General features: G+C 41.3%; 2 protein-coding genes across 2 annotated transcripts; both read left to right on the forward strand.

Moving 5' to 3' along the window:
- Positions 1-2926: 2926 nt before the first annotated feature.
- Positions 2927-14889, forward strand: LOC105006153 (E3 ubiquitin-protein ligase TRIM39). Its single transcript, XM_029117430.2, has 14 exons — positions 2927-3630; positions 5020-5185; positions 5379-5832; positions 6122-6358; positions 6504-6619; positions 7939-8017; positions 9011-9238; positions 10407-10618; positions 10744-10903; positions 11073-11168; positions 11479-11712; positions 12161-12308; positions 13905-13931; positions 14111-14889. The coding sequence occupies exons 1-14, from the start codon at positions 3600-3602 to the stop codon at positions 14638-14640; spliced, it is 2718 nt and encodes a 905-aa protein (XP_028973263.2). The 5' UTR covers positions 2927-3599; the 3' UTR covers positions 14641-14889.
- Positions 14890-15035: 146 nt separating this feature from the next.
- wu:fd46g04 (endonuclease domain-containing 1 protein) lies at positions 15036-17852 on the forward strand. The gene is made up of 2 exons (XM_010864518.3): positions 15036-16671; positions 17252-17852. The coding sequence occupies exons 1-2, from the start codon at positions 16369-16371 to the stop codon at positions 17756-17758; spliced, it is 810 nt and encodes a 269-aa protein (XP_010862820.1). The 5' UTR covers positions 15036-16368; the 3' UTR covers positions 17759-17852.

Here is a 17852-nt window from a genome sequence, read left to right on the forward strand (position 1 = left end):
AATGGCTTCTTTGCCCTGGAAAAAGAGGGCTTTGATTACGCGGTTTGTACCTCCCCTTCTAAGACTCACTACCTGAGCCCTAGACCCAGGAGAGTAGGTATTTATGTGGATTATGAAGAAGGTCGGGTGTCCTTTTACGATGTGGATGAGAAGTTGCACATATACTCTTTCACTAACCAGTCTTTCACAGAGAAACTTTACCCATACTTTTACGTGTATATTAGGGCCAAAAAGTCAGAGGCATTGGTTATTAGTTCCATGGAAGACCCAAGAAATTTTTTTAAGTTCTTACCGCAAACCCTCTTCGAAGCAAAGGAGTAACCATATTCATTCTCTGATTCAAAAATTCAAGGAAGGCTTTTGATTAATTCATTATTATATTTTATTTGACAAAAAAAGATTATTTTATATATATATATATATATACTCACCTAAAGGATTATTAGGAACACCTGTTCAATTTCTCATTAATGCAATTATCTAATCAACCAATCACATGGCAGTTGCTTCAATGCATTTAGGGGTGTGGTCCTGGTCAAGACATCTCCTGAACTCCAAACTGAATGTCAGAATGGGAAAGAAAGGTGATTTAAGCAATTTTGAGCGTGGCATGGTTGTTGGTGCCAGGCGGGCCGGTCTGAGTATTTCACAATCTGCTCAGTTACTGGGATTTTCATGCACAACCATTTCTAGGGTTTACAAAGAATGGTGTGAAAAGGGAAAAACATCCAGTATGCGGCAGTCCTGTGGGCAAAAATGCTTTGTTGATGCTAGAGGTCAGAGGAGAATGGGCGGACTGATTCAAGCTGATAGAAGAGCAACTTTGACTGAAATAACCACTCGTTACAACCGAGGTATGCAGCAAAGCATTTGTGAAGCCACAACACACAAAACCTTGAGGCGGATGGGCTACAACAGCAGAAGACCCCACCGGGTCCAAATAGGAAAAAGAGGCTACAATTTGCACAAGCTCACCAAAATTGGACAGTTGAAGACTGGAAGAATGTTGCCTGGTCTGATGAGTCTCGATTTCTGTTGAGACATTCAGATGGTAGAGTCAGAATTTGGCGTAAACAGAATGAGAACATGGATCCATCATGCCTTGTTACCATTGTGCAGGCTGGTGGTGGTGGTGTAATGGTGTGGGGGATGTTTTCTTGGCACACTTTAGGCCCCTTAGGGCCAATTGGGCATCGTTTAAATGCCACGGCCTACCGAAGCATTGTTTCTGACCATGTCCATCCCTTTATGACAATCCTCTGATGGCTACTTCCAGCAGGATAATGCACCATGTCACAAAGCTCGAATCATTTCAAATTGGTTTCTTGAACATGACAGTGAGTTCACTGTACTGAAATGGTCCCCACAGTCACCAGATCTCAACCCAATAGAGCACAGGTGTCAAACCGGTTCCACAAAGGGCCGAGTGTCTGCAGGTTTTTGGTTTTTCTTATTAATTGGTTCCTAGTTCATACCTACACAACCAGGTGAGGGTAGAAACTAACCAATCAGTGACCTAATTAACCAATCAAGTACAAGGAGAGAGCAAAAACCTGCAGACACTCGGCCCTCCGTGGAACCGGTTTGACACCTCTGCAATAGAGCATCTTTGGGATGTGGTGGAACAGGAGCTTCGTGCCCTGGATGTGCATCCCACAAATCTCCATCAACTGCAAGATGCTATCCTATCAATATGGGCCAACATTTCTAAAGAATGCTTTCAGCACCTTGTTGAATCGATGCCATGTAGAATTAAGGCAGTTCTGAAGGTGAAAGGGGGTCAAACACAGTATTAGTATGGTGTTCCTAATAATCCTTGATTCTACGTGGTGAGTGTGTGTATATATATATATATATATATATATATATATATATATATATATATATATATATATGTCAAATTATATTACTCAGTTATTTTATATGGTCTATGTTGTGTGTAAGATTTCATTATTGATCTTTTTATCATTTACAGTAAATTATTGAATGAAAGTATCTGTATACACTGCTCAAAAAAATTAAGGGAACACTTAACTCACACATTTGAATCACAAATTCTGTTGCCACAAATAGTAGTTTTATTAGTTGCAAGGAGAGAGGAAATGATAGTTTTAAGGTAAACCATGAGACATCTCTAAGGTTGCTCAGAGAATCATCAGTATTTCTAAAACAAAGTGGTGTGGTGTGGTGAGATACAACACAGCTGTCTTATGGGCCCTTCCCAAGTGTTTACCCAAGTAGGCACATTTCATTGTAAATGACCCTTTCAGAACAGCTGGCCACAAAACTACAGAACAAAAAATGGATGCACTGATGTTTTTAGCAGATTAACAAATGGTCAGAGGACCCAGTGATCTACTGATACCATTCAGACGTGTGTCACAAACAAGACCAGATCCCCCCTCCCACATTTACAACACGATCAACACATCTGGCATTCCCCTTCTTGTCTAAACACAAAGACTCAGTAGTTTTCCAAGAACTCAATACTTAACTAGAAATATGCAATGTACAATCCATTAATGCCTCAGGTCAGTAAAATTACAACAGCTGCCTTATGCTAACACTAGGGAAAGACACTAGCAAAATGCAAGAGAATCAGCCAGAAATGATAAGAAGAGAGCAATTGTCTGTGGCCACCACCTCCAAAACCATTCCCTTTTTGGGGGTTGTCTTGCTGTTGCCTCTCCAGTGCACCTGTTGTCACATTCATTTGCACCAAAACAGGTGGCGAGGTGCCCTGCAATGACTGTCCAGAAAACGCTTCCTAACTGGACAGATTGAGATCCCTGAAGTTTAATTGACTTGGTGTTATACTTTGATGATTACATGTTACCTTCATTTGTTTTGGGTAGTGTATGTTTTCATTTGTGGTTTTCTACTTAGTGGTTTCATGCTGTATATGCCTGTAGAGGGCGATATATGCTCTAAGAACTAGAGCCAGATGTACACATACCCACAATTGACAATCTGCTCTTTAACCACTTCAAACATGAACAGTCAGCAAAGTAGCCTCCAAAAGGACTCCGGTGAATAATGACTCAAACTAAGTTTACTAAAATGTGTATTGTTTTACACATCACAGCTCATAGCCAGATGAAAAAGAAAACATGGCATTTGAAAATGAACGTGACATGGAATATACCCCATCTTGGCCAATGACAGACTCATCATTAGGTAGATTAGGCAAGTGCCTCCATCCTCATCTCATCAGGGCACAATTAACATGTATTGTGTATGTCATGTTCTCATAAAGATTATATATAAAAATATAAAAAAGGAATGCATAATAATACATATACCATGTTATCATTAGTTTCGTGAAATCCTTTTCAATTATGTAAAAAAAATTACTACACATGTTTTGCAAGAGGGGAAAGTACAAATTATCGCAGGACCAACTCCACATAAGGGAATATTTATGAGAACAGCTGTGGCAGGAAAGCTGCAATACAAACACAGACTAAAGGATCCGCCCACTTCCAAGCAGTGACAAGGAGTGCCCTGTCCATGTGATTGGACAAGGAGAGCATCAGTAAGAGTGATAGTGCTTAGAGCACAACAGACCAGTTGAACCACTAGGCCTGGGATCTGACTTCATGTCCTTCCATTCTGGCACAGAGCAGGAAGGTAAAATACATTTTGGATTATTATTTGAATATCAATATTAATGAAGAAATGTACAGATATAAAATATCACTGTTTCTACAGTGTAGTAGAATGTTGTATCATGCCTGTAGGCTGATATATTCTCTAGAAGCTATAGACAGTAGTCTGGCCAGAGGGTTTATATAAACTATGAACTAACTTATGTAAAATTGGTTATATGGGTTATGTTGTGCTTTACTGTGATGTGCCTTTTTGGACCTGGTCCAGGGCCTACTTTACAGGTCAAGTCTAGGACAGCAGAACACTTCTACTTTAATAGGAATCCGGGTCTGGGGAACTGCCACATTATGTTTAATGTAACGTTTCGGAAGAGTGTCAATAACAATGCCTCCCATATCCAACCCTATTCCCTTTACAGCCCAATACTATTGATTGCGGCTCATAACTCATAAAACATTATCATACTTTATGTTCATAAAGTCGTTGTTTATAGAGTGATTGTAAATTGTGTGTATTCTGTTACTATATAAAAATTCAGCGTATCTGTAAATTGACTTGCCATTTAAAGGTGTTTTTGATTCGGGAAGTAGAATGTTTTACAGCACCCAGTTCCGGGTTATTTTGCAGTTGTGCATTCCTAAGCTCCCTGGGGTGTGTGATCCGGGACGTTTCTTTGTTTGTCACGTGAATTCTGTGAATCCGTCAATAAAAAACCCTTAACAATCTGAACAACGTCACAGAATCCAGACGTGTTGTATTTCTTTCACACTTTTTATGCCCCGCCCCTGAAGAAGTGGTCGAGCAGTCATCCTAGAAACAAACCCCATTTAATTGTTTTGTCATAACAAAATCAAAAACAGGAGTGTCTTTCACTCAATGACAGGTTAACAATACGAGTATGGCATTGGATTCAATTTCAAACCGACAGGTTTGGGTACAAGTTGAAACGTGGGGAAATTCCAGCGCGGAAGCAGATCAAAAGTCTCCCTATCCTCCCTTGAACGGGCCTGTGTGCCCTAATCTTATACATCCAACTAACAACCTAACAAGGTCAACAATAAATACCCTTGCTTTTCTTATTAGATAAATGGATCACAAAATTGTTTTAATTTTGGATGTACCAAGTACCTGATTGGGAGGAATTTCTTTTACAATATTGATAGTCCAATTGTGCCTCTTACATTGTCCAATGTATCATAATTTTACCCAGGGCCGGCTCCAGGCATAAGCAACATAAGCAGTCACTTAAGGGCCCCCAACCGCTACAGGGCCTCCGACTGCTAGGGAGCCCCTGACTGATTGCTTAGGACCCCCAAATGGATAGAGCCGGCACTGATTTCACCTAAGTGAAAGGAAAAGTCCTGCCATTAAACGTGCAATTGTCCTATTTGATATCACTGTCCCCCACAGTATTCATGGAGATGTCTGCGCCGCCTCGATGCTGCATCTGTTTAGACCACTTCACCAGTCCGGTCAGCATCCCCTGTGGCCACCGCTTTTGCCTGAGCTGCATCGGGGAGTACTGGAGGCAATGTGACTCCAAGTGTCCACTATGTATGACTCGCTTCCCTGTCAGGTAAAGAGCATGAGTGGAAAAACAGCTAGAAGAGTGGAAGAGGCATTGACTACAGAAATATCAAATTCCGTAGTAAACTCAACATCTTTAAAAGATGATCCCCCATTCTGAATAAACGTGTCCATCGCTAAGTTCTTAGGTATACCAAACTTCACAGCTAAATAGTGTCACCTATACAATTTGTCACCATCAGGCCGCAGTTGAACACGGAGCAAACCGTACATACTGGCGCCCCATGTGACAACAATGGTAGTGATCCAAAGAGCGGAGAACTGCAACAGCTTCAAACAGAGCAGACCCAACACACAGGGGCCCGGTGGCAGGAGAACCCAGACCCACTGAGAGCTGGCGAGGTGCCCTGCAATGACTGTCCAGAAAAGCGTCGGCGAGCGTCGAAGTCCTGCCTCGTGTGCCTGAAATCTTACTGCGAGCCCCACCTGGAGCCCCATTACAGGGACACGATTCTAGGACGCCACCCGCTGGTCACTGTGTGGAAGAACCTGGAGGACCCTGTCTGCAGGCTTCATGGGAGGCAGTTGGAGAAGTTTTGTCGGAGTGATCAGACCTTAGTATGTGCTACGTGTACCCAGACTGATCACAGGGGCCATCGGCTGGTCACCATCACCAAGGAAGCGATAAAAAGGAAGGCAAGGAACATTTCTTTGTTTTTTGTCTTCTTTTTTCTTCTTCTGAGTTTTCAAATTGCATTCATTTGATATGCAAAGTAATTTTTGTCAATAGAAAATAAGTAATTTGCAGCAAGCATTTTTATTCAAAAAATGTTTTTACATTCGGAAACTGTTACTTATGTGTTGCCATGATACAGAATTTTGAAATATTTTACTATCGTTTGAAGTGTTTGTCCAGCTAGAAAGAAATCTTGTTCCAAATTTGTTCAATTTTCAGAAATGTTTAATATCTTTGTTTCCTCTGCAGAATAAGTTAAAAAAGTCATTGATAAAGGTTCAACAGATGATCCAAGAGAAAACTAAGAAGGTGGAGGACATCCAGCTTTCAGTGGCGATCGTTGACGGAGCTGAGAAGAAGACAGCTGCAGAGAAGCAAGCAGAAGGTCTCATCAAAAACCTGGAGCAGGAAATCGTCGAGCTGAAGACAAGAAGCTCTGAGCTGGAGCAGCTCTCACACACTGATGACCATCTCCATCTCTTACAGGTCAGTGACCTTATTTCCTTTGTAAAAAATGACATGCTTGTATTTGTGCTGTCAACTAAAATATAAATTCAGTTAAAAACATCAATAGGAAGGATATACACGTTACAATGTGATATTGTTTGTTTTACACCTTCTACACATCCAGCGGTTCCCGTCACTGTCCTCCCCTCTACATACTAAAGACTGGTCACATGTCCTCAAGTCTCTGCTCCATGAACTTCAGGAGAAACTGGAAATACCATCCAGAGACCCAAAACTACAATGATATTCATGACACGTCGTTCGACTCCGGATTTTTAAATAAAATCATTTTTGCAACCATCCTTTTTCATGTAGATATGTTTTTAAATCCCTTTTTATGTAGTAAATGAATTATTGTACATAACATAATTGTTTTTGTTTTTTAAATCACTTTTTACCTGGGTTTACTGAAAACATGTCGTTTTAATTGGTGTACTTATGTCAATGTCTCAGCAAAGCACCCAAATTATCGGAGGAAATTCAGCATGCAGTTGCCTTCCGAGCAGTCATAGTTGAATTCATGGCTGCATTTATTTCTTGCAAAGATTTCAATCTCAATGTGTTATTTAAATAAATCACGGGAAGTGGTTAAACATATTAGAATTAATAAATATTGAAATAAAACAGTATTCTGCTCTGTACATTTATAAAATTGAATTATTTCACCAGAAGATATAGTCCAGACCAAATGGTTGTTAGTTATTTCCACAGAACCAGTTGATTATTTTGTAAACTATTCTCCCAATATTTGTAAACTGTCCTTTCATTCAAAAGTAGTTGCCATGTAGGCAGGGCTAATGTTCTTGTCACTTGATTGCTAGATAGCTAACTTCTGCAAACCTACAGTATTTATTTGAAGTGGGCACCTGGAGGGAGAGTGACTAGGGCCATTTTATTTGTAATGGCTTAGTTGTTTGTGCCAGTACAGTAAGACTTGGAATGTTGCTCATCAAATCAGCATCTAGCATCCCAACAATATTGACCTAATTTAACTTTTCCTTAGCAATACTTTGCCAAAACACAACATGAAGACGGCAGATTTGTCCACTTCTGTGTGCATTTAACAAAGTTTGTCACTGGCTTGAATAAATATTTTCTATTGTACACCTCATTGAATACAATAGTAGCAAAACGTCTGTAATAAATTTAGGGAAGTTAGTTGACTTAAAAGCATAGATGCAGGCACCACACGCCACATACATGTTTACTTATAGCTATCTAAAATGGGACACCCAAGTTAACTAAAATCTGTTACTTTTGCAAATCCTATAGTAAACCTAACTATAACCAATTGTAAAGTTTGCCCTAAATCTGTTTTCATTTTTAAAATGGGATCAGGAGTCACCGGTAGTCAGTTTCTTCTGATTCAACCATAGTTAGATGACATTTTAATTATATATTTAAGTTAGAAAAACAGACACACACACACACACACGCACACGCACACACAAAACTCACAGGGTTGCCAAAAACATTTGCATGGCGTTACATCAATGATGACAATGTACATCATTCAAGGAAAGGTTTTGGTATTGATGTTGGGTGAAACGAAACTAAAGACAAAGGAAAAGGAAGCGAACCCAGAGAGATAAAACACTTATTGAGCCAAGGGTGAATCAAGATCACATCAGCTGGAAGGTAATGGCAATATGTTTTTACTTGTAGAACGGCTTTTATGTGTACATTATACTGCTGTACATTTCATAATGTGTTGACATAGATTACCATGGAATCATATTTGTAGTGTGTCCAATGTGTTGCTAACATGGAAGTTTTCTATTTACATATACGAGACAATCTAACACATTGGAGTTTTCTAAACTGAATTGTGATTGTGATATAAAAGGTGTTAGTCTTTTCTCATTTAAAAAGGTGTGGCTTTGTCAAAATCTTTTGTTGGCATTCCTGCATGTCTTAGTAGAACAAGTAGAAGTAATAATATTTCTCTCTAATTTGAATGAAGCAAATAGACAACTACAGACTTTATGATGGTGTTGTAGTGTTGATCAACAGAGGGCAACCTAATCTTCACCATGAAAAGTATTTTGAATGGGATTGAAGATAATGATAAGGTTAAAGCAAAAGTAGTAAAATAGTCTGAGCAAACCCCAACAACTTAAAGGTATGTCTACACCCATTAAATAAAATATGCGTGTGGGTAGACAGCTGATATGCCAGCTAATCCTTGTTTAGACTTCTGATTGGCCAAGTCAAACTCCCCAGAGGGAGGATGTCATGTGTGTAATTTTTAGAGGTAATTTGTTTCCTACAAGTTAAGCTTTGGACAAATACCAGGAAGTCATCAAACGTTTTTAGGTATCAGTTAACAGAATAATTACTTTTAAAACTATGCAGTTTCTTATATTCCTAAAAATTCTATCTACATAAAAACCTAAAGACCCATATTTGTAATGAATGCTTTGCTCCTAGGTTGTTGATGACCAAAATAATGTTTTATGTGTTCTAATGCATCCATACATTGCATAATAGTAGTAAAAACTAAAATAATAGGTATATAATTTGGAACAATTTTCAAGGAACATTATTTTTATAACAGGGGTTAAAGACAAAATATGACGCCAACTCTCTATGCCGTTTAATGTCATTACACATTCTGGGTGAATTCTACAGTATATCACTCTATCAGACATGGCCGTCGCTTCCTCATCTTCTGTCTCCATGGACACCCCTGTTGTGATTGCAAACCATCTCATGTGCTCTATCTGCCTGGGACTGTTTGAGGACCCCGTCACAACACCCTGTGGCCACACCTTCTGTCAGACCTGCCTGGACCGAAACCTCCAAATTAACGACCTCGTATGCCCCCTGTGCAAGGGGCACCTGGGGAGGAGCCCAAAGGTGAATGTATGCCCCAGAAAGTCAGTGGAACACACTGGGTTTTTGCCTTTACCCCTAGATAGGGGGCAGTATATACATCAACACAGTGGCAGAGCTTAGCTTTCTCTCCCATGGGTGTGAACTTTAGCTGCGGTGGCCCCCCTAACCACCACCCCCATCGCAAAAGTCTTGTTACCTGATTTTTCAACTAAATGAGAGGCAGATAATACAGTATATATATATATGTTAATAGTATATAATACTGTAGCATCTGGTGGGCAGTGTCTCAAACCCACAACCTTCAGTTCCGTGGCAGGCGCACTACCCACCACTCCAAATAGGGGCATCCCAGTTAGAGGGGCAAGTAGAGGCCGTACCAAGGTCGCTACAATACTATTCTCCCAAAAATGTTTCACGTACCATGATGAACAGAAGCTTGTTATTAAGCTTGTTATTAAAACAAAACATACCTGCAGTTACAAATCTTCGCTGCTGGCTGCTTTTGGACCTGGATCATAACTGTAATCTCCTTTCGCTATAAGCTGCGATGCTCAAGGGCACATATCATTATATTTAATTTGTATAAGGTATTTATTTTCTTTCCTCTGAGTGGCAGATATATGTACGTTCTATTTTGATGTTTTGTTACTTAATTTTCCACTGTTCATATCCTTAGCAAACGAGCCGACAAAATCCGACTTTATACCAAGGGTTGCCAGATTCACTGACAATTTAGGCCCAGTTACCCACGGACTCCACATAAAAACTGCAAACTGTCATGAAAAATAGTCCAATTAAGGGGGAAACTGTCCCATCTGGCAACGCTGGCTACACGCCCACCCGGTCACAGAATCATCAATCATACAAATGCATTATGGAATCATATGACATCACTTCAATGTCAACTAAATAGTATGTAGCAAATTAATCATAATGTATTTTTATTGTGCTTGCTCTAAATTTTTCAACCATAAGATAAACTTCTTGGGGGCCCCTGTGATTGGCTGCCATGGGTGCCGTGCACCCATCGCAGTCATTAAAGCTCCAGCTCTGCATCAACATTTTGTAAATAGAAACCAATATCCGAAACATTGTTATCTGATTTGTACTTCATTTTTTGTGGTTATTGCATTCATTATGATACCTCAGCTCATTGTGCCATGTTATTCATATTTAATACCACTCACAGGTAAACATCATTCTCAGGACCCTGATTGAAGAACTGAAGAAGGCCAATGATATGGACCCTGGGGAATATTCCGGAGCTCAGGGGGACGTGGCCTGTGACATCTGCACCAAGAGGAAGCTTAAAGCCCATAAGTCCTGTCTGGTGTGTCTGGCATCATACTGTCAGACTCACCTGAGACCCCACAACTCTGTAAAACGTCTGAAGGGCCACAGGTTAATTTGTAAATGTCTTATACACAGAAAAAATATGAAACTTCAAAAATATAAACAAAAATACTTATAGTATAATACTTATACTTGTCGATTTCTTGATTGAAAAGTCCAAAATGCGCACACAGGTTGGTGGCTCCGGTCGAGGACCTGGATGGGAGGGCATGTCTGACCCACGGCCGACCCCTGGAGCTGTACAGCAGGGCGGAGGGGCGTTGTGTCTGTGCCCTCTGTGTGGACGAGGGCTGCGAAGTCGTCTCAGCAGAAATGGAGTGGGAACAGAAGAAGGTGAGGCTATACTTCCAGCAGGTTCCATTATGGCTGCAGACGTTTAGTGGTATTGACCGGTGTACGGTGTCTGGTTGTTTCGAACGACAGGGCATACTGAACAAACGAAATTGATTGAACCGAGATTCACCGCCTTTTCTTCGCGTTTCCACCTGTTTGAATTTCCCAGGGTGAGCTGGGCAGCACTAAAGCAGAAATGCAGGAGAAGATCCTAGAGAGGCAAGGCAAGGCAGAGGAGATCCGGGTGTCCGTGGAGCAATGCAAGGTGATGCTTGATATAGTCAGTAACTACCTGCAAACACACTTATTGATGACTGAAATGATGCAGATAAGACAGAGTTACAAGCACAAAGACAGAGAGAATTAAGAGAGAAAAATACATCTGGACTGTCTGCAAAAAGGTGAGTCCCTTGTGAGTCTGAATAAACGTCCACGTCGAGAGACAATCCGTTGGCTTTCTGACAGTAATTAGGCACGACACACTATGAGGTTCGCGCTGGTATCTCATCCAGAGAATGTTGAAACACTGTTCAATTGGTTGATACTGAGTTGTTCCCTACCATCTAACTTTGTAGGTCCAAATTAACAGGGAGAGAAGGGAGATTGACACTGTGTTTGAGACCCTGGTGGTGGCTGTAAAGGAGGCTCAGAAAGCAGCTGTCAGACCGCTGGAAGAAAGACAGCTGGTTTTGGAGAGAGAGGCAGCGGAACTCACCCGGGAGCTGGAGAGAGAGATCAGAAGACTGAAAGATATGACTGCACACATGGAGGACATTGCCCACCTGGAGGATCACATTCACTTTCTGCAGGTGAGGGACTTAAACCCTTTCACCCTTTTTACGAGGATCATCTGAAGACGACAAAGGACCTCTACCAGCACCACACAGTGTTTTGAAGCTGGGTGAACAGACAGACTGAGGCATGCCGCTAGATGCATGCGTCTGTGGACCGTTATGTGTAAGATGCATATTTTTTATTGGACCAGAGTGGGTATACTTTTTGTATGAAATGTATGAATTGAATCATGCACTAACAATATAATAATACAATGGAAAAAGATCATGTTTCTATTGCTATTTCGCTTTTCCTCCCTCCCTCTCATACTTCTCCACTTTTCTTCCCTCTCTGTATTTTCTAACCTATTCCATTTCCTTCTCCCCTCTTTTTCTCTCCCCTTCTCTCTCCCTCTGTTCTGTCCCTCTATCCTCTTCCTCTCTGTTGTCTCCCTCTCCTCTCTCCCTGTCTTTTCTGCACCAGACTTTCCCATCCTTACCAAGACAGGGTGAAATGCGGGATTGGACCCGTGTCTCTGTTGATACCACACTTTCTTTTGGAACCATGAGGAGCAGCTGGAGTGCCATGTTGGAGAAAATTAAGCAGGAGCTGGAGACGCTGTCCTCAATTGGTAAAAGATCCAGACACAATATAGAAAGTGTAAACGATACCTACTACCGTTTAGTTCTACTCTCAAGGGCTTTGTGCTTAGCTTGATGTGTTGCTATAATTACCCAGTGCTTTGTGCTTAGCTTGATGTGTTGCTATAACTACCCAGTGCTTTGTGCTTAGCTTGATGTGTTGCTATAACTACCCAATGCTTTGTGCTTAGCTTGATGTGTTGCTGTAACTACCCAGTGCTTTGTGCTTAGCTTGATGTGTTGCTATAACTACCCAGTGCTTTGTGCTTAGCTTGATGTGTTGCTATAACTACCCAGTGATTTGTGCTTAGCTTGATGTGTTGCTATAACTACCCAGTGCTCTGTGCTTAGCCTGATGTGTTGCTATAACTACCCAGTGCTTTGTGCTTAGCTTGATGTGTTGCTGTAACTACCCAGTGCTTTGTGCTTAGCTTGATGTGTTGCTGTAACTACCCAGTGCTTTGTGCTTAGCCTGATGTGTTGCTATAACTACCCAGTGCTTTGTGCTTAGCCTGATGTGTTGCTATAACTACCCAGTGCTTTGTGCTTAGCCTGATGTGTAGCTATAACTACCCAGTGCTTTGTGCTTAGCCTGATGTGTTGCTATAACTACCCAGTGCTTTGTGCTTAGCCTGATGTGTTGCTATAACTACCCAGTGTTTTGTGCTTAGCCTGATGTGTTGCTATAACTACCCAGTGCTTTGTGCTTAGCCTGATGTGTTGCTATAACTACCCAGTGCTTTGTGCTTAGCCTGATGTGTTGCTATAACTACCCAGTGTTTTGTGCTTAGCCTGATGTGTTGCTATAACTACCCAGTGCTTTGTGCTTAGCTTGATGTGTTGCTTTAACTACCCAGTGCTTTGTGCTTAGCTTGATGTGTTGCTATAACTACCCAGTGCTTTGTGCTTAGCTTGATGTGTTGCTATAACTACCCAGTGCTTCTTAATTCTTTATCCCCCACATTATAATGTTTTACAATATGAAATCAAAGTAGACTGAGTGTTTGCCACTGATCATCAGTGATTAACAAAAACAAAACAGAAAATAATTGTTTGCACATATTCACACCCTTATGTACGTTTCACAACCAGAAAAGAACCAAAAGTGATCCTGAAAGTAACTGCCAGCTTAGTTTGGTAACCCCACCTGTTAAGCATGTCATAGTCTCCCCCCTTTGAGTGTGGTTTCCTGAGGCTTAAATGGAAACCTGCAGTTGTAGGGGGGGGGGGGGTGATCAGGGCCAGGTGTTTTCCTGAAGGAACATGGTGTTCAGCAGATCTGGGCTTTGCCTCCCTCTGGTGGCCATGTAGACCCTCCCCTGTCACATGGCTCCATATGTCACATTATGCAATCAATTATTTTGTGTTTTGTATTTGTAAAACATTTTTGACAATTTGCTGAATATAATTTTCTGTTTGACATTAGGGACTTTCTTTGTGTTGTTTAGTTCCAAGAAACCTATCACTAATCCATTCTGATTTCAAGTTGTAACTCAATAAAATGTGGAAGTCCAAGAGGGTGAACATTTGAGAGCAACTGTATGTACTTTACTCTGACAGGCCCAATATGTGATTTTTCTCCACAGAACTTGAGAGAATACAGAAGTTTGAAGGTGTGTATTGTTTAATTTCAGTGTAAAATCACATTAACATGCAATATGACTTCAGGACAATTCTCAACCTAATTAATTTTGTAGTACACCACATTTTAACCCAATTCAGGCTGACTAATAGGCCATGCATGTGTCCATGTATCTGCTCATCGTAACAAATACCATCTAAAATTATTCAGTTGATGTGACACTGGATCCAGACACGGCAAACCAACAGCTGATCGTCTCTGAGGACAGGAAACAAGTAAAAGACGGAGGAAAGATCCAGGACCTTCCCGATCGTCCAGATCGCTTTGATCCCTTTGGCAGCATCCTGGGGAACAACAAGCTGAACTCTGGGAGATCATACTGGGAGGTGGATGTCGGGAACAAAACCGGCTGGGATGTGGGAATAGCAAGAGGAGATGCTAACAGAAAGGGAAAACTCTCTGTGAATCCTTCTAATGGTTTCTGGGCTATAGTGCATTATAAAGGGGACCAGTATGCAGCCTTGCAGGACCCCCCTTTACTGTTGTCACTGAGAGGAAAGCCCCAGAGGGTGGGAGTCTTTCTGGATTATGAGGAAGGGTTGGTGTCTTTTTATGATGTGGACGCCAAAGCTCACATTCATTCTTTCACCGGATGTTCCTTCAGTGGAGAGATATGTCCATATCTCAGTCCACATCTTCTGAACGGGGATCAGAACTCAGACCCACTCGTCATCACCTAAACTGGCATTGTTCAGGCTTAAAGGTCAAATTGAATTATTACTTTGTGTTGGGTTAGTATAAATGTGACCAAATAGTCAATACAATCAGATACAAATATATATTTTTTTCATGTTGTTATAACTTGGTGGAAATAGATTAACTACAATGTTGTTGTCACATTCTGGGACTCTGTCGTGCCAGTGAATCCAACGCCCTCTCCCCTTCACTTCATCACAGCCGTGCCAGTGAATCCAACGCCCTCTCCCCCTCACTTCATCACAGCCGTGCCAGTGAATCCAACGCCCTCTCCCCTTCACTTCATCACAGCCGTGCCAGTGAATCCAACGCCCTCTCCCCATCATTTCATCACAGCCGTGCCAGTGAATCCAACGCCCTCTCCCCTTCACTTCATCACAGCCGTGCCAGTGAATCCAACGCCCTCTCCCCTTCACTTCATCACAGCCGTGCCAGTGAATCCAACGCCCTCTCCCCTTCACTTCATCACGGATGCCTGTTTTCTTTGATTATTGCCCGCGCTTGTTTTCCCTGATCATGGACCCTATTTAAGTTCTAGCCTCCCCATTTTATCTTGTTGTTCTTTGTATTAGTGTATCCATTGGTAGCGTTGTTCCGGCTAATCTTTTATTTTGTTCCTGTCCCTCCTAGTTCATTTATCCAGATTTCGGTTTTTGGTTCCTGTTCATTGAAGTCCATTTATCAACTGTCCTCCGTTCTCCTTGCGCTTGTGTCCTGGCTCCAACAGCTTTTCTGTTCTCAACCTTTTCAAATTGTTTGTACTGTTTTCTGGTCTTAGATAATGGAAACCTGAGTATAGAAATTTAATTTATCAAATTAGTAAAGTGAAACCCAATGCCATTGTGTGAAATGTTAACTACCACCTTACACTATAAAAACTGGCTGTGCCACCTTTAAATTCAACTACCACAACCCAGTGCCTCCTGTAGTTGTTGAACAGTCCCACATTACTTTGGAGAAAATTACAGATGCACCTGAATATTAACATTGACACCAAAAAGGAACACTGACAGTTTTTTCCATCCACCTCAAGCACTGCTCAGAAAGTCCCATTTAACTAGATTCCTGGGAAATACTAATAATAATGGTTGTGTGTTATTCCAACATTCTAACAATCTATATAGAAAACATACAATATTCATATATACATGTAAAAACTGTGTTACATTAGGTTTAGAAATTGTTTCAATAAATGTATGATCAGTATGTGGTCCCTCTAAAAAGAACAGGGCCACAGTTGTGCAGTTCCCACACAATCTGTTCACACTCACATAGTGTGTGAACCTGTCAGTTACTAATCTTCTGAGATAAGTCATGTTCTGAATGCCAAAATATTTTTTTACAGTCTCTCCTTAGTGCCATAAACACCAAGCACCTGGACTAACACCCACAAGTCAAGTTCCAAGCCTATTTTTGGGTGGAAGTTTAATTAAACTGAATAACAGCTGGGCCACGTCATCATTATCTAGGTTGTCGAGCATTAGATTGAATCACCATATAATATGTTGAGCTGCTATATTGAACACCTATCCAGTGTTGTGAGATCTGTTTTATTTGGCCTGAAACCATTATGTTGACTCTGGGACACTTTCCAAACAGTATCAGGATGTCCAGGAGGACATTTAGGTGAAGGATCAATGTGTTTTCTCACCAGACTAACACCTCATTCCAACCCCGGTCTCATCTACAGCAGTACTGACCATTGATTCACCATGTTTCTCTGGAGTGCCACGTTGGCTTTGCTATTGTTCTCTCTGCTAGCCCTGGGAGAAGTGACTTTGTTCAGAAAATGCAGTCAGTTCTTCATGGATGGTAACCATCCCACAATCTTGGTTGATTCTACAAACAACAATCGTTACCAACAGATATGCCAGTGTCTCCTAGACAATAACAACAGACCACAATACTTCTATGCCACACTCTACGATACCAAGAATAAGATTCCTGTGTATTCTGCCTATCAGCTTCAACATAAAGACATTGAACGAAAGGACTACTGGTATGTGGAACCTCAGGTGGGCAAAGCAGTTTCTTCCCATACCTTAAAGTCTTCGTAACTTTATACAATACTGTTCACACAGTGCTGTTGCAAGGCCTTAAAGAGTGTTGCAACATCATTCATAGCAACACGTTTATTCAACGTATCATGAAATTACTTTTTGTATTTATCTTTGTTTTACAATGGGAATTTGACTGTTTGCTGCCCAGGACTACACACACTGACAAATGTTCAAGTAGCAGTCTGGGAAAAAAACCCGGCAGAACAGGTTTAGCCATTATTGACAGGGAGCATTAACTATTGTATCATCTCTGGTGATCTTTTTCCTTTTTTAAGGTTGCCAATGGGTAAACCTTGCTTAGAATCATCATCATTTAGCATATTCAATTCTATACTGTTCATAGACAAATCCAATGGATGACAGATCTTTAGTTTATTAAATTACCTGATGTATAAAGAAAGTTCTGGAACACCAGCCCAAGTTCAGCCTGCATGTTCTCCTCATGCAGTCACTTCATGCATTTCCGCTAAAACGTAATCTATAAACCGATATCTGCTCCTCACAGTTAACAAATAATTTTCCTTGACTGTCGCAGCTCGATGGAGGTAGCTACGGCTGCATGGGCGGACTGAACCAAATCCCTGCCAACAACAGGGGTGACCACCAGGCTTTGAACCAAGACTACGAGAACTCCGGCTACGACAGGGGCCACCTATACCCAGTCTACCACACCTCTGTCAATTCCGCCATGATCGCCACCTCCACCTTGACCAATGCGGCTCCACAAGACCCGCGCTTCAACAGAGGCCAATGGAAGGTACATGAAGAGGTCCTGGCTAAACGACTCAACTCCTGCTCCAAGAACTACGTGGTCACAGGTGTAGTGCCTGGTGACACGCATGTAGGTCGGGGGGTGAAGGTGGCCAAGTACTACTGGACCGCATACTGTTGTGTTGAGGGGATGTCGAAACAGTCAGCGGGGTATGTAGGTCCTGATAACAATGGCAAAGTGCAAATGGTCACGCTGAATGAACTGGAAAAAATACTCAGTGGATTTTATGGTTCACAGTTCACTATTTTCCAAGGTAGATGCAAAAAGTGATAACGGGAAGCCCAGAAAGATGGTTATTTGATATTTAAAAACACCATTATTGTAACGCTGATACATGTGAATGTTTTATCACCTGCAAATTGAA

The sequence above is a fragment of the Esox lucius genome, chromosome 24 (genome assembly GCF_011004845.1).
Source record: "Esox lucius isolate fEsoLuc1 chromosome 24, fEsoLuc1.pri, whole genome shotgun sequence".
In the NCBI taxonomy this organism is placed as follows: Eukaryota; Metazoa; Chordata; class Actinopteri; order Esociformes; family Esocidae; genus Esox; species Esox lucius.

Bases quoted from the DNA above. Each gene is read 5' to 3' on its own strand.
- LOC105006153 (XM_029117430.2), top strand. From the start codon at position 3,600: ATGTCCTTCCATTCTGGCACAGAGCAGGAAG. The intron at 11,713-12,160 runs GTGAGGGACTTA...TTTCTGCACCAG, and splicing joins ATCACATTCACTTTCTGCAG to ACTTTCCCATCCTTACCAAG. The intron at 12,309-13,904 runs GTAAAAGATCCA...TTTTCTCCACAG, and splicing joins GGAGACGCTGTCCTCAATTG to AACTTGAGAGAATACAGAAG.
- wu:fd46g04 (XM_010864518.3), top strand. From the start codon at position 16,369: ATGTTTCTCTGGAGTGCCACGTTGGCTTTGCTATTGTTCTCTCTGCTA. The intron at 16,672-17,251 runs GTGGGCAAAGCA...TGACTGTCGCAG, and splicing joins ACTGGTATGTGGAACCTCAG to CTCGATGGAGGTAGCTACGG.